The sequence below is a fragment of the Mus caroli genome, unplaced genomic scaffold, assembly GCF_978045245.1.
Source record: "Mus caroli unplaced genomic scaffold, Mus_caroli_1 scaffold_2, whole genome shotgun sequence".
NCBI classification, from domain to species: domain Eukaryota; kingdom Metazoa; phylum Chordata; class Mammalia; order Rodentia; family Muridae; genus Mus; species Mus caroli.
In genome coordinates, this window is record NW_028227257.1 from 167680818 (window position 1) to 167703908 (window position 23091).

General features: G+C 43.1%; 1 protein-coding gene across 2 annotated transcripts in view; it reads left to right on the forward strand.

Annotated features, from left to right (window-relative positions):
* The window catches only part of Rsu1 (Ras suppressor protein 1), a 194962-nt gene that overhangs the window by 25954 nt on the left and 145917 nt on the right, over nucleotides 1-23091 (forward strand). For both annotated transcript variants that reach the window (XM_021149442.2, XM_021149446.3), the window contains exons 3-4: nucleotides 3183-3233; nucleotides 20759-20879. In XM_021149442.2, coding sequence (XP_021005101.1) covers nucleotides 3183-3233; nucleotides 20759-20879 — 172 coding nt within the window. The remainder of the gene's footprint in view (nucleotides 1-3182; nucleotides 3234-20758; nucleotides 20880-23091) is intronic.

Below are 23091 nucleotides of genomic sequence, written 5' to 3' on the forward strand. Positions count from 1 at the left end.
GCCTCAGTTGGGAACTGAAAAACAACCAAGTTTAAACTTGGGCGAGGAACAGAGCATCGGTATGCTTTCATACGCCCTTCCTCCCATGCTGGTCTGGCATGGCTGTGTAAGGGGAGGCGCAACACAGTTCCTGCCCCTGGAACATCACCAGGCCATTGATCTCATGACCCCCATGGGTGCTGGTGGTTGCTCTTGCCCCAAAGTTGATCTTCTGCCTTTCCTTCTCTACTTTCAATCTTTCTTTCTGGGAAATATACTTTTCCCATTACTTAGAGCTAATCATGCCATAGTAAATGAAAGAGATGCGGTTTCAGGAATGAGGCTGTGGAAGATAGGGACAGGCCTTCCACTTGGACTTCAGGGTCATGGAATCATAAGGGTCATAAAAGCCTATGTGGCATTTTTTTGGAAATGGTTCCTTGCCAGACGTGGCCTTGATTTTGGAATCATGAGAAAGCACATGTACCCCCCGGTCCAATGACTGCTGCATTGATTAGCCAGGATCAATTTAGAGATATCAAGGACAAAAAGTTAGAGTGCTCTCAGGAAGAAAGGGTATGGATGGAAAATATAGGACTTTATATATGATTTAGGAATAAATAGTGTCAGAGAAGAGTACATGAGGCTATGGAATTGCTAGGATACAGAAATGAAGATTATAGAATTAAAAAGTAATTTAGAAGCATATACAAAGTTAGTACTATTTCTCAAGCTGATTGAAGAATTGAAGATAACAGTGCCTGGAAAGATACTAGAGAGAACTGTTTTACTGTATTACTTAAATAAATTCAAAATTGTGTAAGGAATCATTTTAATTTTAGTAGTCTGTTACCTTTCTGTTTTTATATGGGCATAGTTACTAAAGACTGCTGTCTGCTGGACCAGAAAAATGGAAGAGCTGTGGTGGGCTACCTATGAAGAACAGGCTGTGTAAACCTATAAGGAGGTGTGCTTTTGCCTTGTGCTTAGTTCAGGAAATGGGGGTGGGAGTATTGATCCAGAATTCCTAGAGTTTATGTACATTTAAGAATTTTTGATAATTATTAACAATGATTAAAACCTTGATGATATAGCTTTAGTAAATAAAAGACTGGGTTCAGGCTCTATGAGAGGGAGAAGGCGACAGCATGAGAGGGGAGAGGAATTAAGCAGAAGAATTAAGCTAATAGGCTTAAGCTGAATTGAAGAATAAAGAAGACTGAGAATCGTCAGCGAACAGAGAGTACCTGGACTAGCAGCTTGCATCTACCACTGAGTCTGAGTTATCATTGAATCAGTACCTTTCCCATTCTCGCCTGTCTCAGGAGCCTCCTGGCTGAGGTAGGACCTCAGTACTCCTCCCAACCCCTCTTGTGTTTACTAGTTACGAAGGACTGCACAGACAGCTGCACTGTGTGCTCACCGTTGGACCCCTCGTGTCAGTACATTTTCACCCAGGCTGTGGGGTAGGATGCAGTGTGAGCATGCTAGCTCCATACTCCTGTCACAGAAGCATAGCCACACGGATGAGGATCAGTGAACAGGAAGGTCCAGGCCGAGAGACTGTATCTACAGTGTTACCTGACGATCGATACTTACAAAATCAAGGCAAATTTCTTTTGGCTCACACACAGTTCTGGAGACTCAAGTTCAAGACTGTGCAGATACATCAGTCTGGCTTTCTTGTGCAGGTTGTACATTAGGGTAGAAACATGTGTTAGAGTAAATGCCCATCCCCAATGCCAGGAACCAAAGAGGGAGATAGGGGAGGTAATGGGGAGGCCAGTTCCATAGCTCCCTTCTTGTACTCACTCCCTTGACCTCATGAAGGTCCAGAACAGGCCATGATACTGCTGCCCTGGGAACAATGCCATTTATACATGGACCTCTGGGAGCAGGAGGCAGGTGTGGGCTTGAGAGGGGCTCATCTTAATCATAGCAAAGACACAATCCAAAATAATCTGGCCAGCAATTTATCAGGATCAAGACAGTAGAATTCAAGGACAAGAGATACTCTGAAATTAAAGGGTTAGCAGGGTGTGACATGTAGATTTGAAGTTGAATCCTTTCTTGTAAAGAAATGGAGTCTTTATTGGATGGGGGCTCAGATTACATTTGGCCATGATATGTAGGATTAACCTTATGGTTTTGAGGGTCATGTAGGACTTCGCTTCACCCTAGTATCCCCTGAAGCTGTCATAAGGTGTTGTTATAAGGTGTCAACTTGATGTTGGTGAACCAGACTAGGATGGTTTGTGTTTGTATTTTGAACTTTTCCATAATTATGTTTGAAATGAAAACAGGCCGTTAGACATCAGAGCAGAGGTTATGCTTAGGGGCGGTGTGTATTCTCTGTCTTTTCAGTCTGCTGGGATCTGTTCTTATTGTCCCTTTAAACAAAAATTTCTACGGCATTAAAAGAATGTGCTTAGAGACAGAGCATTGGAAGAAGATTTGAACCGGCTTCTTATATAAATGTACGTTTAGACTTCTGAGTGCCCTGCGAAGTTTTAGAACCTGAAGTGGAACATGGCAAGCTAATTTCCCCCCTTTCCCTCACTGTTTGCAACTGTTAGGCTCAGCTCATTTTATTCCTTTATACTTAGGGAACTATTTTAGCCACAGGGGAAACAGATAGACTCTCTCCATCAGAAGACTGAAAACTGGCAAGCAGTAGACATTCCAAATCAATACATGGACACGTCAACTAAACTACATTTAGAGGCAATCTGGACAGGGTTTACCCATGATCCTGCAACAATGCATAGAGGAATTCTGGGAAGGATGATGGGGGTGGGGCTACCCACTGCTGGTCTACTGATACCAGTTTGATATGAAGGTCTCATTCAGAATAGGCAAGGCTTCCAGTTTCTCTCTGCAGTCTCGGACAGTTCTTCTGAGATACACCCTATTGAGATGGATGGTCCAAGTTAGGCCAGCTGACCTAGGTGGTCATGTGAAGCTAAGTGGTCCTTGTAATGTTTGATCCTGTGACATGGATCTCATTAGCTTCAACTTGCCGTGCTAATTGCAAGATCGATGGCATGCCTTCTTCATCTGGTTTAACGCTCAGCTGACAGTTCTAGCTTGGGTTTTGAGAGGCATTGCCTCAACCTTTGCAAATAATGTTGCAGCCTACCCAGAAGAGAAGGAAGTGTGATTGTAAACATTCCTAACTGCTTGTTTGTTTCTTTCTTTTCCAGTCTCTCTAGCCCACATCACACAACTGGTGCTCAGCCACAACAAGCTAACAAGTAAGTCAAATTTCTCTTCGGTTACATTCCTTCTGATTATGTTATTTCCATTAGAGAAAGTAATGATAACTTACCATTTCAGGGAAAAAGTGAAGTTTATTTGGTCACACTACTAAGATGTGTATGTTCCCCTACTCTCCTTCAAGAATTCTTCCCTGTCCTGTGCCTGCTGGTAGTTCTACTTTTTGATAGGCGTATAAGTTCTGAGGTAATAGGAAACGTCTGGCCAGTGCTTAGCTTTTCATGAGGGAAATATTGAGCTGAGTGTGACAGTATATAACTGTATCCCAGATACTCAGGAGGCTGAGGCAAGACAGTATCTTTAGCCCACATGTTCAAGTCCAGCCAAGGGTCTCCCCCAGCTCCAACTCTCAGCAACAAAATTAAAACTATATTAGAATAAAAGTCTTTGTTCTTATCCATACTTCTTCCTCCAGTGGGGAAGATTTCATTGTTGAAAGTGCTTTTTGTCCCTGCTTTATAGATGGAGAAAAACTCACAAGATGTATAAATTGAATATATTTTTCTCCTGTTTGGAGAGTGGTTCCTGGGTCCCTTCTGTAGGGTTCTCTTGGGCATCAGTGCTGTTATGGAGTGGTTCCAGGGTGGTAGAATTGATATCTGTTTAAAAGGAATATCTCGAGTGACTGATGGGCCATTTTCTTCTTGGTGTTAAAGCTTTAAAGATTTTAATGACAGGGACCCACTCTCCTTTCTCATCCCTAATTGACTGTCACCTCTTCCCACGTGCCACATTTCCTGCAGACTTGAGTGATTTCCTAATCATGTGGCAAGCATTTGTTAGGGGGCTTTTCGAGTCCAGTGAAGTTGAGCAGAATGTCACGGTGAGGGATTTGTGTTGTGGATTTATGCGTTAGACAGAGCTGGAGGCTATGTCACCGAGCCGTTGATTACTGAGAATTAAGAATGGCAGTGAAGGAGGGCCCCTCGTGTGCTGCAAAAAGGCTGATGAGCTCATTTTTAGGCAAAGTACCATCATTGTCATGTTTAAGTGGCGGTGACCACAGAGGCTGCAAATGAGACCTACGTGTCACACGTACACTTCGTGTAATGCACAGATCTCATTGTTATAGCACTTGTTCTTCCTGCCCTTGGCAACCACAGTTCCAGGTCAGAGGAGCTTGGCAATTTATTTTGAAAGGTACACCACCACGTGATCTCAGAATTCCTTAAGACTTTGAGCAGGAATTCCCGACACTCCACGTTAGCAGCTTATGAAAACGTTAGCTGATTGGTAGGTCTTCTGTGTTCACTATTGCTTATGCAAGACTGTCGGATGTGGTTCGTTTTTATAGACCATTCCTTGATCTAGTCTTCTAAAAAGCATCCCAACAGCTGTTGTTTGAGTCCTTTACTGTATCTGCACAGACTGAAGCCTTAGGAATCTCCAAGCTATAAGATCTGAGATACATAAGAGAGGGGTAAATGTGGTAAACTGTGCTTCCTGTTAAACAGATTGATTGTGAAGGAACCCAACCTTTGTCTTCTTTCCCTGTTTGCTCTGTCTCCTTGCATTTGAGATACTCTTGACCTAATCCAGTAAACGTTAATTAATTGTCTTGGTGGGTTCTCTTTCAAGCCATCCTGTAGTGCCTGTGACACTCGATCTGTTCCACTAAGGTCAAATTAGCATCTTTTACTATTTTTCTGGCATTTAAACGATGACTTAGCTGCGGTTTTTCAAGTGTTTATAGTAAATATGTCCATTTGACAGCGGTATAAATATGCATTATGTGTTCATGGCTGAGCCCACCCCCTGTCACTTTTTATTCTAATGAGTGTCTTTCACTTTCTGTTGTTTAATAGGGACTGGCTGACAAGGCTACATTAAAACCGCTCAAAAGACTCAAAAGATAAACCCCTCAGCACTGCTTACTTTTATCTTGCTAAAGTATTTGTGTTTTTCCAGCACAGTGCCAATTACACCACTCTGACATTTCCGCTTGCTTGATTATGGAAGGAATGACCAGCTTACTCAGTGTGGGACCTTGTTTGGGGCCACACGTTTGCTTTTGAGTTAACATCTGCTCACTGGGGCACTGGGTTAACAGTCCTTTTTCTATTAGAGGTTTTGACCTCTAAAGATCCACGTGGGGTAATATAATACAAGTGTGGTTATGAATGCTCTAAGGTGACCTTTGTCATCCCAAGGTCCAGTATTTTTGTGTGTAGAATGTGTGTGTATTGTGTGTGCGTATGTTCATGCATTGTGTTTCTGTGTTCATGTGTGTGAATACATGAGCACTTAGACACCAGAGGTTCAAGCCAGGTGTTCCTCACATGTTCTCTGGTTTTCTTTGTGCACCAGGGTTCCTCACTGAACCTGGAGCCCACCTATTTGCCTAGGCTGGCTGGTTTGGACCCGCATGTCTCTACCTCTCCCTCAGGCTGGGATTACAGATGCATAAGCCTCCTTCCATCCTGTCTTCATGTGAATGCGGGGATCTGGGCTCAGGTCTTCAGCTTCTGCAGCCAGCGCTTTACCCACTAACCCTTCTCCTCATCTCTAGAATTTTATTTCTAATGTTTTATTTTACCTTAGGCCATTCTTTCTTTATGTAGATCTGATTTTGACATCCTTTTAAAGACTTATTTATTTATTTATTTATTATTCGAAATTCTGGGGCTGGAACCCAGAGCTTTGTGCATATGAGGCAAGCATTTTGCCATCATGAGCTGCATGCCTTGGTCTGCATGGAGAGATTTGTCAGGTCTTCTGTAACTATGAAACGACAGAAATTAAAAACCTAAGGTCCCAGATATAATTGTTGGTGATTCGTTTTCATCACATGTAAAACGTTTAAATGAAATGTTGATGGAGTCTGGTAAAGCCGCTGTAATGCTGGCAGTAACTTTCTCCGCCATGCTCCAGCCTGTGGTGTATTTAAGGAGGTGTCGAGGAGGAGGAACAACCTGCTCTGTTTCTTCTGTGTTTCTGCCGTGATGGGTAGATATGGACTGGGACATACGGAATTCTTTCTGCCCAATGGGCAGAGTTTCAGAATAAAGAAACTTTAAAAAGTTGTACTCATTTATTTATTTCTGTAGTTCTGGGGGTAAGCGAGGTCTTCGTGCTTGCTAGGATAGCGCTGGGCTGCTCCAACTGAATGTTAACCTTTTTTTCTTCTCTTTTCTTAACAAGAATCATTTCTGTGTCTAGTTTACCTGGGTAAATTCATGATTGCTCAAAGGAAGCAGACATTGGATAAGGAAAGCCTGAGAGGAAACGGCGGGCTGGGGCTGAGAGGGGGGCCCTTGGATCAGTAGGTCTCTCAGGAATTAGCTGGTGCACAGTCTGCCGCTGTCTTCTGCCTTTCTCACCATGTTCTTATTCCCAGCACACTGGATCTTAGCGCCCCAGAGAAACAGTGAATTGTGTCCTGGAGCCTGATGTCTGCTCCATCTGTGCAGCTGTGGATTTGCTCAGTTGTTGAGGGGTGCTGTGTGGTGGATTTGCTCTGTTGTTGAGGGGTGCTGTGTGGTAGTGGTGGATTTGCTCAGTTGTTGAGGGGTGCTGTGTGGTAGTGGTGGATTTGCTCTGTTGTTGAGGGGTGCTGTGTGGTAGTGGTGGATTTGCTCAGTTGTTGAGGGGTGCTGTGTGGTAGTGGTGGGTTTGCTCTGTTGTTGAGGGGTGCTGTGTGGTAGTGGTGGATTTGCTCTGTTGTTGAGGGGTGCTGTGTGGTAGTGGTGGATTTGCTCTGTTGTTGAGGGGTGCTGTGTGGTAGTGGTGGATTTGCTCTGTTGTTGAGGGGTGCTGTGTGGTAGTGGTGGATTTGCTCTGTTGTTGAGGGGTGCTGTGTGGTAGTGGTGGATTTGCTCTGTTGTTGAGGGGTGCTGTGTGGTGGATTTGCTCAGTTGTTGAGGGGTGCTGTGTGGTGGATTTGCTCTGTTGTTGAGGGGTGCTGTGTGGTAGTGGTGGATTTGGGCTTCCTGGGCTCCTGCCTGCTTGAGCTCCATTTTAGCTTCCTGTGTGTGATGGACAGGGGGGTGGGGCTTGGGCTGTTCTTTTTTTTAGTCAAAATTAGCATTCTCTCACCCCCCCTGCCCCCATAAGTGTATGTATGTATGTGTCCCCAAATTACTAGGTTTGATTTTGGAAGGTTGGAAATACCATCTTCTCCTTTTGTATCCCACAGAAGTACTCAAAGCCTATGAAATAGGCACTAATGTAGTAATACCAGTGGAGAAGACGATCAGTCAGGTGGTGAAGTCCCCCGCAGTTTGGGAGGCCTAGCAAAGGACCTACCTGCTGGGACAGATGCAGTAAGAAGAGAGACAAGTGTTTATCACAGTCCCTGAGTGACTTTGCCATGACCTTCAAAACGCCATTCTTTGTGATTGCTAGCTCTGAGTCCTAAGCTGGCTCATTAATTTGGTCCCAAGGTTTCAGAAACTTTAGCCTTATTTCCTTGGGAGACAGTCATTTTAGGGCTTGGCCACTAGAGGTCACTGTTGAGACGCACATTAGATTTGGGTAACCCCCAGGTCTGGTACCTAAGATTGAAATACAAGTTTGTTTTGTCAGAAGAAATGTTTCTGGCAGCTCTCTGGCTTGGCTTTGTACCACAGGGCATGTTGCTGGTGCCATTTACATAGTGAGGTTTTGTCACATTTACAATAGATCTTTATTAAAAGAGGTGTTTGTTTTATTTGTGTGGTTGTTAAAACTGAAATATATATTCAGTGCCACACACCATTTCCCCCCCTTGAAAAATGCTTTCTTGAGTTAGGAACAATTCTTCTTTCCCCAGTATGTCTAAACAGAAGGAAATGTATTGCTTTCAGCACTGTTCTGTATTGGGTGTATTTGAAAATTTTCCATAGCAGGACGTTCAACACACATGTCTGTGATGAGGTGTTAATTTACAAATAGCCATTAGAATTGGGAAATATTCACTTGTTCACATTCCTACTGACGTTTGTACTAATAAATGGTATTGTGTAAGGAAGAATGCTGTGTGCTATGAGATGGGTCACCTCCAACATGAGTAAAGAAACATCTCTAGGCATTCCTTTCAACATGAAAATCTTTAATTTTGGAAAGTGCTTCTGTGTAAACATCCATCTGAGAATACTGCAAAAAGCTTAAATAAACCAACAGCATCTCTCATTGTGTGGCCTCTACAGGTCAAGCATGGAGCTCCCATCAGTTTGAGCAGTAAACACAGATTGCATCTCTTGTCTTCACAGTCCCTGGGCAACCCTCTGTCTCAGTGTTCCCTAAGTGTGTGGCACTAGCTGTGAAATCGCCTGATTGGATACTTTGAACTTTTAACTGTCATGTGGGGCTTTTCCTGAGATATTGCCAGTTATAGCTATAGTTTTGGGTCTTAGCTGTGGGCTCTATCTTGTCATTTAATATATTGGAAATGGTTAGGCAGTAAACCCAAGAATTATGAGCCAAATCTGAGTTTCAAAAAAGCGATTTCACATTAGTGATAGCTTAGATATGAAATTATAGTGAACAAGAAAATGTTGGGGTATTTTCTTTAGCAATTTCAACTCTTGTTTGTTTGTTTGTTTGTTTTTAGCCACGGGTTGTATTCTGAGGACATAGAAAGCTAAGGCAATGTTCGTAAATTTTATGTAGATGAAGAGGATATGTACCAGGAGTCTCATTGTAAGTGAACTGGGCAGACTAAAGATTAGAAAGAAAAATACAGCAACCTGAAATGTCCAGGTCCAGCTGTAAAGAAGAGAATGGAGCAGGCTTTACAAATGAGATAAATTGAAAACCTTTCTCATAGCCATAGTGGATTGTTGGGATGAGTGAGAAATTTTAACCGTCTCAACTCATAAAAATGACCTTCAGCATTCTCCCAAGACCTTGCTGCTCCTAGGTCTGCTGTCCTCCCCTCTTTCATATCTTATCTGTCATCCTGCATGCAAAAGACTCCTGCTCCTGGGCCTGGGTGAAGTTAAAGAGGAGGGGGGATATGCAAAATAAATCTCCTGTGCCATGAATCTGTCTCGTGACAGTATCAAAACAACTTGCTGTTTGCATCTTAACAGAGCACAAATGTATTTATAACACAGAGGCTTTGATCAATAGCTTATTTTTTTAATTAGTGCACATTTATCAGCTTGTTACTGTGCCATCGTTTGAGAGATTGGAGTTGAAAAAGTATGCACACAGTATTTTTGAGCCTGACAGCTATTAATTAAACAATATCTCTCTGTTGGTCCCTGTCGTCAGGTTACCTTGAAAAATTGCCTGCAGTTGGCCGCGTGCTGTTATTTTTGGCTTTAATAAGCTGGCATGTGAGGTCATCACGTGTGAGAGTGATCCAGGCCCAGGCTGGTCCACAGGCCTGGGTACAGTCAAAGGAGATTTGGCTCCCAAGGGCCTCACTCTCAGCTGACAGACCCTGGTCTTTGCTGTCTGCTTGCTGCTGGCTCTCGTGACATCTCACCCTCAGCTGAAAGCCCATGTTCCTTTTGGTCCCTTGGCTGCCAGTTCCACCACCTAAAATGTGCCTACTTTAGTATCCTTTTTCTTGGGACCTGTTCTATGCTAAGGAGGAAGCTCCCTGAAATGCAACATGTTAATTCTCCATGATACAGTTTTAAATGGGAGGGCATCAATTACCACAGCGTGAGTGATATGACAGGCTGTGAGGACAGTTATGTGGGGTAGATGAGCCTGCTACCTTCCAAATTGCTGTCCTGTTTCCATCCTAGGTTCTGATCTTGAAGAGGTTTTCTTTTTATTCACAGTTGAACGCCTGTCAAATACAAGTGACTTAATAGCAAAATAGAACATGCATACAATGTTCTCTGATGAGGTAGGAGCCAAGGTTAAATTGAGCACAACAGAAATCACACACACACACACACACACACACACACACACACGAGAGAGAGAGAGAGAGAGAGAGAGACAGAGACAGAGAGAACAAAGGAAGTGTGTATACATAGCCTAGGATGTGCAATATACAGGTGTATGTATTTTAATTATTCTTAAATTATTGAGCTTTGTTGTTGTTGTTTTAAGAATTAAAGCAAAACTTAGCATAGTCCCTTCAGAAGCATACATGGTGCCTGTGATGTCACTGGCTTTGGATCCTGCTCTGCCCATACATCAGTTCTTTAAGCCCATGCATCTCAGGTTTGGAAACCACAGGACTGGAGGAAAGGCAGCAGTGGTGTATTTTCAGAGCCGATAGACTTGATGCTGTTTCTTGAAGAAAGTTTTCCAGAACGTTCAAAAGATGATTTTCTAAATGAGTGAGAAGCAGATATAAAAAGTGCCAGTAGGCACCACCTGATTTATTAGCTTGAATTTACATTTAAAAATAAGATTGCATTTGTAATCTTATAGCCCACCCCCAGTCTTGAGTGGAATGTGCCTATACATATATACGTATATATTAATTTTTAAGTAATAAAATTCCTGTGACCACTTTCGCTTTCTCTGTTACTCAGTCCAGTAGGACAGACTTGTCCTGGTGTGATTAATTGTTGACAGAATTTTGACCTTCTATTCAGTCTGAACTGTCTTTTGTATGATTTTTTTCCTAATTTTTATTTTCAGTATCCTTTCTCCTCACCTCTATGTTCCTTCTTCTCTTTATGTTACCACTTTCATCTCTGAAGTCATAGCTGCTATGCTGTCCGTCAGAAGGCTTAGATGAACTCCCCTTGTTTCTGTGAAGCCCTCTTCTCCTTCAAAATAAACCACGACCATGTGGTGTGTAAAACAGAAGGCTCTCCACAGTCCATCAGGTTGTGGAGGACAGCACCCCACATATGGAGTTAACTGAGAATTAAGCAAGGCGAAAGATAGCATTCATCAAACTGTACCCTTTGTTAAGTGGAGGAATTACACTTAATGTGGTTAAATAATCAGAGTCAGAGGTTCTGAGTCTTCTGCACCCTGAGCCTCTGCACTCCCATCTCCCCTGGCTACTTCTTTAAGTGATTTATGTGTGCACTTTAACTGTTCCAGGCAAGGGAAACCCAGTGCTTAATGGACCGAACACTTCTGTGGTTCTGATCTTTGTTTCCGTTAGACCAGGCAGACTTGCCAAGGTTGGAGGGTGGTTTGTGTGTCTTGTTCTGTCTCTGGCCATCTTTGTCACCTCCCCTGTCTTCCCTGTTCACGGAATCACCCCTTTCCTCAGCCTCTAAGCACATGGTCTGATAGGCAGAGCACCCCCTGCGGCCTCTCCGTGGCCGTTCTCAGCTGTAAAGAAAGGCAGAAATGTGGGCAAACTGTGCTCTGAGCAAGTGCTGACGGTTGGACTTAAGTGTTATCTGCCGCTTATTGTTCATAATCACACCTGAACATACATGTGTTCATATACTACATTATATTAACTATACTATTATAGTGTATTGCATATAGTAAAGCATCCGCATCAAGGAGGCTGAGCAGGTTGTTTACGCCCCAAGCTTGCTTCCTCTGTTGATGGAGGATGTGTGTCTTTTTAATTTTTGTCTCGTGTTTCTCTTCGTGTTTCCAAACTTTCGAGGTATTTTCTGTAGCAGGATGTCTGTCCTGATCTTCCGTTTCACTAGACGTCACTTCCTCTCCCCGGCTTCCAGGGCTGTTTCTCCTTCCTTGGATGTGATGGTCCCAACCAGCTCCCCAGGCAAAGCTAGCTGCTGATGTGTGACTGAGTTAGTGGGGAACCAAAACCACACCACGTGTGATGAGGAGCATATTTCTTTCCTGCTAAGCTAATGCAGACTTTAGGTGCCAGTCAAATTGTGTCTGCTCAGAAGGGAGGCAGTCCGTGCCCGTCAGATCTTTAGGAGTTGCGTGTGGTTGTGCATGCCCTTTTTGTAGCTCAGGGACGTACATTTTTGCCTGTTTGGGTTCATATTACAAACCCATTTTATTGCTTGTTTGTTACAAATTCCTCCTAGTTTTTATATAACTGATTGTTCACTTTGTAGCTGGTAAGAGGGGGACACCACAGTTGTGTGTCTGTGCAGTGGTTAACTCAGGAATTTTTTTTGTTTTGTTTTGTTTTGGTTTTGTGGTTTTGTGGTTCATAAAACTGTTTAAGCTGCAGAATCCTAAGGAGGCCCATGGAATGTGTGTACCCTTGGGCACACGTGCTCAGCAAGTCCTTGTGGATGAGCCACAGGTAGAATTGCTTTAGTTACCTGTATGTCGAATAATATTTGGGGAGACGGTGGCCTTTATTAAGGTAGGCGCTTAGATAATTGGCGAATTTTTACTTTTACCTTGAGGGCCATCTAGAACCTGTTAAATGAAAACTTGCTTCAGTGTTTCATAAACTTTATGTTTTTAAATAACCTATAACTACCGTAATTCACTGCTTTAATAGCTGCTTTGGAGAAAATCCCATAAAATCTGTGAAGCACAACATGATTAGTTCAAACTTCAAACTCGAACAGTAATATATAATCATTTCATTATTCACCTTGTGTTTTTGGCCAGAAAGCAAAGGTAATTAATCACCATAAGTCCAAATGACCCTTTTTATTTGCATATAAAGTTTCCAGAATCATGTGAGAGTTAAGATCTCTTTCTTACATAGAGTCATTGAAATGGCACGTAAGGCTAGGATTCCTGGTTTGCTGTAGGAACCAGCACATATGTAAGGAGTCTGGACACTGCGTCTGGTTGGAATATGGGGCTGGTCTCTAGCTGTGTTGGGTAAGGATTGACGGCTCTGTGACTTGACTTTCACCAGCAATTCCACACAGATTCTGTGGTGTTGGCTTCATTCAGGCTGCAGAAATTGCTACCTGTCCGTCTTTTCTAGAATGGTTAGATCGCTCCTGTTATATATCCTGAGAAGCCTTGCTTATTTTCACGTATTATCCTGTTGTTGGTAGCATTTCTTTATCTTTCTTGTAGGAATGAGCTAACTTAGTATTCTTCACTACTCTTTACTCTTTCAAAGAAAGGCTGTAAAAGCCTAGAGTGTAACGAAATAACACCACATTTACATTCTTTATTGCAGCATCCAGAATACTTATGTTTACATTTTTATTGGTTATTGTGTGTGTTCATGGTATGTGTCTGTGTGTGTCTCTCTGCTTGTGTGTCTGTGTGTCTCTTTGTGCATGTCTGTGTGTGTCTCTGAGTATATCTGTTTGTGCACATGGTGCATATGTATATACGCATCTGTGTGTGTCTATGTTTGTGTATATCTGTGTATGTGTCTGTGTGTATGGATATCTGTGTGTGCATGTCTGTGTGCATCTATGTATGTGTGTATCTGTGTGTGGTGGGGTGGGTAGGACAAACAACATACAAAGTCACTGAAGTACTTCAACCAGGAACAAATTCATAATGAGCAAATGTGGTCCAGTAGAGACAGGTCAGGTGTTGTATGGCAACACTTGTGTATGTATCTATGTGTGTCTGTGTGTGTGTGCATGATGCGTGTGTGTCTCTGGGTGTATGTGTGCATGGTGTGTGAGTGTGTGTGTGTGTCTCTTTGTATATCTGTGTGTGTCTGTTGCATGTCTGTATATCTGTATGTGTATATATATGTGTGTGTATCTGTGTGTGTGTATCTGTGTGTGTGTGTAAGTCTCTGTATGTGTGTGTTGGGATACACTTGCTTTGATGTGCATGGAGGTCAGAGGACAGCTTTGTGGAGTTGGCTCTCTCCTATCTTTATGTGGGTTCTGGGAAGATCAGACTCAGCCTCTTAGATTTCCGACAAGTGCTTTACTCCTCAAAGCATCTTGCTGCCCCTCCAACACACCTTTAATGCGCTAGGGTTTTTGAAACAGTGCTGTATGTTTTCATCTGTTTTGACCTCTCCAGGGTGATATTGTTGGGGGCTGTTGGATCTGGGTTAGGTGGTATCTTTGTGTCGCTGGAAATGGACAGGAGGGGACAGTGTTCAGCCTCCTGCCTCAGCAGACATGTGTACCCCCAAAGCCCTTTGTTGTAAGGCAGGCAATCGGCCCTGTGCGGTGCCTGCTCCAGGTTTCCCTCTTCTTGTCCTTGTGGGAATTTGCATTCTATCGGTGGCTTCCCATAAAGGAAGTTAAAGCTGAACCACGAATCTGCTTCTTTGAAACGTATGAGGGTTGGGTTTGGTTTCTCAGCTCAGCAGTCACTGGAGCTCAAAACAGCTCTTGGTTCTTCTGTAAAAGTCATCGGAGTCTAACTCTCACAACACTGAAGTTTGGTGGTGGGGCTGTGGGGAAGGTCATCTCCGGATTTTATGCCCTTGCTTCTCATGAAAACCCACGTTCTGTGCTGCTCCTGACTTCCTGGCAGCGTGGGTGTTAGCACAGCACGCCATCTATTAACTGCCCTTCTGGAACTACAGGAGAACCACTGTCAATACTCACCATATGGCTCTAAAGACCAATCCATGGCTTCCTGACCCCTCCGTGGGCTGCACCTAGGCAGAGCTCCCATCCTTATGTTTTACTTGATGCCTGCTGTTCCCAGAGCCTGTCATTCTTCAGAGTTTTGTTTCTTAGTTTTGGGAGCCCAAATGCTTTCGGTCAGAAAGTCTCTGGAATGGTGGTACCTGCCCAAGGCAGTCTGCATGATATGTGCTCAACTACCCAACATGCTGTATGTAGTGCAGCCCTGGTGTTGCCCTACAACACCTGACCTGTTTCTACTGGACCACACTTGCTCATGATGAGTTTGTTCCTGGGTGACATAATTCAGTGACTTTGTGTGTTGTCTCTCCTACCCACCCTACTGTTTTCATCAGGAAAATCTCTGTTGAGGAAGCAGGCCTTGACTGAAAATGTTGTCATGGTAGCATTCAGATTGGGTGGATTGGTCCCAAAGGCTTTGTTGTTGTTGTTTTGTTTTTCCCTTTTCTGCTTTTCCTCACCCCTCAGGCTCACTCTTGATTTGGATAAGGTTGCTTATATAAAAACTCTCACTCTAATTATATGATGTGGGCATCAGCATTGAAGAAATGATCTTGATATCAACAAGAGTTTGCAATATTTCCCAATTCAGCATCCCGTGGAACCATGAGAAATGCAGGCTCCCGAGTCTGTCCCCACACCACAGAGATAAATGTAGGTCGCTTTGTCTGTGAATATATTGCTAGGAGATTTGTACTCAGTGTCTTAGGGCCCACAGCCTTAGAGCAGCACTAGCCAATAGAATGCTCTGTAGAGGTGACATGAGGAGTGCAGAAGCCATGGGTCACTTGGGCTTTTCAAGTCTGACCAATATGACCAAACACTGAGTTTCTTTTGGCATGTGGTTTCAATGGTTTCCAGCCTGCCCTAGTTGGATGGGAAGGCATGATGGAATGACTCAGCCGTGATGACAGAAACATGTGGCATAACATCACATGGCTCTGAACCGGGAAGCAGAGACAGCGGGGTTGGAACCAGGGGCTGTCATCTTCAAGGCTTGCTCCTTTTCAACAAGGCCACGCCTTCTCAACACTCCACAGGCTCCCTGAACAGTGCCATTCGCCAGGAACCAAATGCTCAAACCCTGAGTCTGTGAGAGCATTTGAGATCTTAATCATAACCATATTTTTTTCCAGTTTGATTTAACTAGTGGTTACCCACTGGGCAGCCCTGCTCCACAGAAGGATTTTTACTGTATGGATAAACTCCCAAAGTGTTTTAAGATACATTATCAGCCACTGAATTACGAATTTTTCATCACAGAACAGAATTCTGCAAGAGTGGACAGCCTTACTTTTCCTTTTGCTGGAGCCGTTTGCTTCTTGCCAACTGGTTGAATAAAACTCTTCTTCAGAGTCACTGCTTGGCTGTGTAGCTTCTGCCTGTTGTAACCATAAAATGGTGAGGGCCTGGAGAGATGGCTCAGAGGTCAAGAGCACTGGCCTCTCTTCCAGAGGACCCAGGTTGGATTCTCAGCACCTACATGGCAGGTCACAACTGTAATACCAGTTTTAGGGTAACTGAAGCACCCCCTCTGGCCTGCACAGATATTAAGCATGCATTTGATGCCTAGACATACATGCAGATAAAATACCATATACATAAAATAAATCTTAAAAATATATCTCATGTGGTGATTGAATGTCCTTTAAGGAGTCGCACCTTTCCTCGGGAATGGCACTAGCTACTGATTTCTGTCCATGATTTTTAAAGTGAGGTAGCGAGAAGGGGTGCAGTATGAGGCTTCCTGCCCATGGAAATGTGCTATTAGTGGGCTGGAGCTTACTTTGTAGTTCTTAAACTTGCTCTCCTCCCTCCTGCCTTAGCCTGCTGAGTACTCTATTACAGGTGTGTAACACCATGCTGGCCCTGATAACCTTAGACTCATAAAATGTTGTCCCTTAAAGACAAGCTGACAGGACCTTTCAAGTCTCCCAGGGATCCTTTTGTAACTTTCTGGACACTTTGGAGAATTCTTGTTGAATTGCTGAGTCTAGCCAGAAAATAAAATAGACAAGCCTCTAAGGTAATGTTCAGGTTTTGTTTTTGTTTTCCATTAAATAAAACTTGAAGGAAGAGACAGGGCTGTGGTGGGTGGGTTAGTCTGAGATTGTTAGGAACCGAGAAAGTACTCTCAAACAGGCCCTGGGCTTAATATCTGGACTGAAAGGTCCCCAGAGGTGGTGTGGTCTTCCCATTGATACCGAATGTCCTTTGGGAGCCTAGGAACCCCAGAGAGCAGTCAGGGACTTTCTCCCAAATCTAGCAACTGAAGTCTCAAAATTAGAGGAACTGTCATTGACAAGACAGAAAATGCTACTAAGTTCTTTGTGACAAGCAAAGTTCTACATGACTGAGCATCCTAATTGGGGACCCCAGTGTTGCATTATTTAAATCTGTTATCATTGATTTTCAACAACTCTTCTCTTCTTAGACTCATAAAATGTTAAAACCAGGCAGAGGAGGATTTAAAATGACTACAATCCATCTTTCTCATTTTATACTGAAGGAGAAAGAGACCCAGAAAGCTTGTCTGTTAAGTAAGGAGACATAGTAAGGAAGGCAGAATCAGGAGGTGTCTGTGTCAGCCTATGATGCCTTGGATCAGATACCTCAGTTTCTCCACTGCTTCTGTGTGCTCAGTTCTGTTGTCAATAGACACAATGCTCACACACCAGATACCTCACAAGTAGATGGAGCAGGGTTTCCAAGTCTTGTGCGTGTGTGTGTGTGTGTGTGTGTACGTCTGCCTGCCTGCCTGTCTGTCTGTCTGTGTGCTCATACTTACATGCTACAGTGAACATGTAGAGGTCAGAGGATAGCCTCTCAGACTCATTCACTCCTTTATACCATATGGATCCTCAAGAAATGAATATAAGTCACCCACCTTGCCAGGTGCCTGTAACTGCTGAGCCATCCTGCCAGCTCCATTAATTATGTTTTCAAAAGTTTTTTTTCTCTTTCTTTCTTTCTTTCTTTCTTTCTTTCTTTCTTTCTTTCTTTCTTTCTTTCTTTCTTTCTTTCTTTCTTCCTTCCTTCCTTCCTTCCTTCCTTCCTTCCTTCCTTCCTCCCTCTCTCTCTCTTTCTTTTTCTTCTTTTTTCTTTTTCTTTTTTTGCTGAGGTGTCCCACAGGGAATATTCCAGGAGAGACTTTTGACTGGTGAAATTTTACAGCCACCTCTTCTTGATAGTTGGCATTGTCTGTGCCATGTATGCATGTGATTTATTCACTGTGCACTGTGTATTGCTAACCCTTTACATTTGTCATGGTTTTGTTGGGATTAGCTGGCTTTCCAAACACTGCCTCCATTTCTACTTTAGATTACGATAACCCTTCATTTATAAGTTGCTTTTTTTATATATATAAATAGCATAGGATGGCTCTCTTTACCCACAAAAGATTCACTCTGCTAGATGGCAAGACTAGAGAGCATCCTGCATATTGTTAGCATTCTCTGATTTTGGTTGGATGAATGGTCCTCTGTCCAGACAAGTCTGAATGTTATATTCTTTCTATTTTTACCGTGGCTGATGAAAAAATTCCGTAGTTTACAGGGAAATATTAGCTATGCATTTTTTCTTTCCCTTTCAGTGTGAATGGAGTCTTAACACAACACATTCAAATGCACACCAAAGGCTGGGAGAGGTTTGGTAAATTGAATGTGGGGTTATTGTTTGTGTCCACAAAACAAAGTCCTAAATCACATTTAACATAATTGGTGGCTTTAAATTGGACTGCTTTAGCTCAGAGAGTGAAATAATCTCTCATCCTGTCACAGAGGCGCTACCTTTAGACCAGCATTTAATTGCATTGGCAGGGTAAGTTTGGGGAGGCAGCAGTAATTCTGGCCACATTATTCTTGGTTTGTGGCTAAATTGAGATCATCATTTTCTCTTGGTTTCAGTAACTTTCTTTATTGCTCTTCAAGCTAATCCGATCACTACAGTGAGCGTAGGCTTAGTGATAGCTCCAGGGTGGACAAGGGGAAAGGGTTAGGTCTTCAGTCGCTGCCCTTCACCTCGGTCAGTGGAGGGAACATGTGACCCTGAGGGTAAAGTTTGATGGCTTTCTCAGTAATTGCTCATATAAACTGAACACCATTTATTTACACAAAAGCATATGTACCTGAAATATGCTTGCAGCCACTCTGTGCAAGCTAGGCTCTTAGTATTGTATTCGTATCTATCCACAGTCACTCTGGGATCCTTCCCAGCTGCCCAGACTATTTCACAAAATATTGGTCCCTTCATCTCCACCCATTTTGAGGGCTAATACAAAGCTCTATCATGGGACCACTGCTACCTGTCCATGGCTCTGGTATACTCCAGTCTTTATCTTTTATGTCCCTCCTTTCAGTGAAAGCATGTCCTTTTCATTGTCCCAAGCAGTCCCTTTTAAAGAAATTAGGTCATCCATACCTGGGGTATTTCTGAGTGTTGAAAATGGTGACTCAGAGTGAACATTAACACTGGACCCTTTTTCGTTACTTTATCTCTCCTGGGAGTGACCACGTGCTGGTCTTGGGATGGCTGTTTGGCTCCATATCTCAGATGTTTAGAATTTTCCTAGAGCTATGCAAGGGTCCTAAGTACAAGCACTCCTGACCCTGCGCTTAGACTTAACCCAGAGCAGTAATGCAGAGTGCCCTTCCCAGCCTTCAGGGCAGATGGAGAAGAGGGAACTGGCAGGCTGGGAGGGAAACAGGTTGATATAAGATGTGGCCCACGTGTTTGTACTGGACAAGGCCACATTGCTATTCCTAGTGATCTGGAAAGTTTGGGTATTACAGTTTCCATGAACCATGGGCAAGCTGCATATGCGTGCTTATAGAAAATCAAATAGCAAGTAGGCTAGATAAATGACAAAACATTGAAGAGTCTCTCTCTCTCTCTCTCTCTCTCTCTCCCTCTCTCCCTCTCTCCCTCTCTCCCTCTCTCCCTCTCTCCCTCTCTCCCTCTCTCCCTCTCTTTCTCTCTCCTGTGCTATCAACTTGGAGTGGAACATTTGTCCTTCAATGTCATTGGAAGTTGATTAGATGAGCCCTGGTTACCAGAATCCAGAAATTCTCAAGTCCTTTATATAAAAGGACACATTATATGCACGTATCCTATGCTCATTTTCCATGCACTTTGAATCATTGCTATATTATGTACAATATCTAATAGCTTGCAAATGCTCATTAAACTGCATCCTCTAGGAAGTAATGACAAGAAGAGCCAGCTGTATAAGGTCATTACAGATGCACCATTTTCTGTAAATATCTTTGGTTGATTGAGAATTCTGGATGTGATTTAATAATAGGGAAACCCAGCTTATGTATGGATTAGATGGTCACCTTGGATTGCCATGTCACTTCCATTTGAAAGGGGAAAAAGTGCTGCTCGTATTTTGTGTACCCCAAATTCATTCAACATTTCTGCCCTCAATGTAGAGATACTGAGGGTTGGCTCTACTTTTAAGGCTCTTAACTTGTATTCAAATGGTAGACTATAGATAAGGAAATGCCTTGTGGGTCCCAAGCGGATATCTTCATCTGTGAGCTGCACACTCTGTTCACAGCATGCTGCTGAGTGGGCTCTTTGAATTTTTATGTAAGAATGTATTGATCAATTGTTAATTTGTGTGTGCGTGTGTGTGTGTGTGAAAACAAAAAGGACAAAAATCAGAAAGGAGGAACACTGAGTATTGTACTATTTCAACTTGAGCTTTAGCTGTGACTGAGTTCAATGATAACAAGGACAGCTCCACAGATACGGGATCATTTAAGAACTTGAGTGTACCCTCCTTCATTGGGGTTAGCTGTCTTCGGCTGGCAGTTCAAAGCAACCACAAGGAAGAAAATAACTTCAGCTGTTATGCTTGTAGTGTGGAAGTGTGTGCTGTGTACTCCCTGAGAGGCTGCTGACAGCGTGGGTCTCATGTCTTCCTCCTTTCTGCTTTCAGCCCCTCTGTACCTCAGAAACAAGCCCTGCCAGGTAGTTTGATCTAACCAGACAAAAGGAAACACTTACGTTCCACCTGGCCAAGAATTTTTACCCACGAAAGTAAGAAAACCCACAGAATGTATGTGGACAACGCTGGGGTTTGACCTTACTTGCATTCGATAGGGAAGTGTGTGGCTAGCATCCTTTGCCCCTTGAATTCACATGCAGCATCTCCATCCCTATAGCTGTGCCGCCAAATGTAGCGGAACTGAAGAACTTGGAGGTACTAAACTTCTTCAACAACCAGATCGAGGAACTGCCCACCCAGATCAGCAGCCTCCAGAAACTCAAACACCTGAACCTTGGGTGAGTATTGGAGGAGCTTGAGGAAATCTCCGCCAGGTAATGAGCTGAAGCCAATGCATGCTGTGGGGAAGGAAGGGGAAGCGCTTATATGATTATCACATGGGAGTAGTGAGTTTCTAATTGCTTTTAATGTGTCAGGTTTAAGAAAAGGCTTATTATTTTAATATTTCCTTTCAGTCCTCTCCATTAGTGCAGATCCAGTTAAAGCTAATTGAGAAGCTAATTGTTGGCACAACAAGGAATCTTTTCATGATATTTTGTTTCCAATAAAATGTTATGTCTGTTATGTTGGCCAAGGAAGGACTGACTTGCATAGAATTAATTGTTCAGATAAGCTGGACTACTGTTGGCCTGTTTTCTCTGTGTATTACATAGAAATAGTTAGAAAAACACCCTCCTTGCATGCAGTGGCCCCTCATCTTGCACTGTGACTTCAAGGTGTTCTTCGGTGTTGTAGGGATGGGGGACAGCCGTACACTTTTACACCAAGGTGAAAAGAGGGAAGTTTATTCATCAGTGAGCTGTAACAGTCCCTTGCATCTGTATCCTGCTTGGCAGTTGTCAGAGTTCTTGTGCCGGCCCTTGACCCTGTGCACGTTTGTGAGGTGGAGATGCTTGGATTCAGCACTTGCCTTTCCTAGATAGGCAGTCAAGCTCTTCTCAAGAGCTTGCTCCTGATGCGCTCCTGATTACCTCTGACTTTGGTGGCTGAGTGCAGTAGAGACCTCTATCGATTTGGGTCCATCAGACCCCCTGGATGGCAAGTGGAACTTTGGCTTTTGATTTCCATCTTCCCTGTCATAGCTGTTAGCTGAAACTGTCCATTCATGTCTCTGTGCAATCCAATCTATGCATTCAGTTGTAGCCACTGGATGTTGTCGTTATATTAGTGAGCTAAATAGGGGGTGGGGTGGGGTATGCTGGGTATTTATCAGTCTTATATGGGGTTTGTGGATTCGTGGTTAGTCCATTCTTTCCATGAAGGATTTGGTTCGATGCTCTTGTGTTGAAGCTCAGTTTTGAGAGATCAGCTTTGCAAGATCAAAGAGCTTCTATTTGCTAACTGTGAGAGGAAGAAGAGTGAAAAAGAGAGAACCATGTTACTTCAAATGACAGTGTTTTCCCTTGCTGGTGTTCATACTGGATCCCCATCAAGAAAACAGAAAAGAAACGGTTGTATATTCTTCCTTTTGAGGGTTTTTTTTTTTTTTTTTTTTTTGGAGTTTGAAGATTGCTAAGTCCTACTACTGGAGAGATAGCTCAATGGGTAAGAATGCCTGCTTTGAAACCAGGAGGGACTAAATTCAAACCCCTAGCACCCATGTAAAAGCCAGGATTTTCCTTGTATACCTATAATCTTGGCACTGGGTTTATGAAGGTAGACAGGGTCCTGGAAGCTTGGTGTGGCTAGAAAGCCTAGCCAAGAAGGCAAGCATTAGGCTCAATGAGAGAACTTTTTCAAAAGATAAAGTGTAGACCGATTAAGGAAGACACATACTTTATGTTCTTCTCTGGCCTGCATAGGGACACACACAGGTATATACACATATACATAAACTACACACAAATACACACACACACACACACATTTACTGTTAAGATGTCCTTATATAGAATTATGAAATACATATAAAACATATGTATATATGTTGGTATACAGCATATACACATATGTACATACATATACATATATATATTAGTGTATTATAAGGATGTTCATGAACAGCTCATATTTGGATAGCGTGAAATTAGGAATATAACCTGATGCATGTTAATCAGGACACAGCATTAGTGATTATCATCATGCTTCACTAATTTGTTCATTTATTTCTTTACTATGTAAGTGCTCATTCTATGTCAGTATTGCTGATAGGGGGTCAGAAATGGGTGTCATGGTGTGAATCTTAGGATTGGGGCAGGGTACACTGTCATTGAGCACAGTGTGGTCACAGCTGTGATGCGACTGATGAAGCTGTGGCGGAACCAGAGACAGGGAAAACATTTGCCAATAGACGAGGTTCTTGGGAGGCTCTACAAAGGCCGAGTGCTGTAGCCCGAGCAATGCACAGCCATCTCAGGCTGAGAGAGTGACACATTTCAAAGGTCAGAGCAGTGCACATCCTGGGCTGTCGTAACAGTTCACTGGTAGGATTCAATGTAAAGGTGGCCAGGTGAGATGCAAGGGCTAGCCCAGACCCTTGGAAATGGCTTC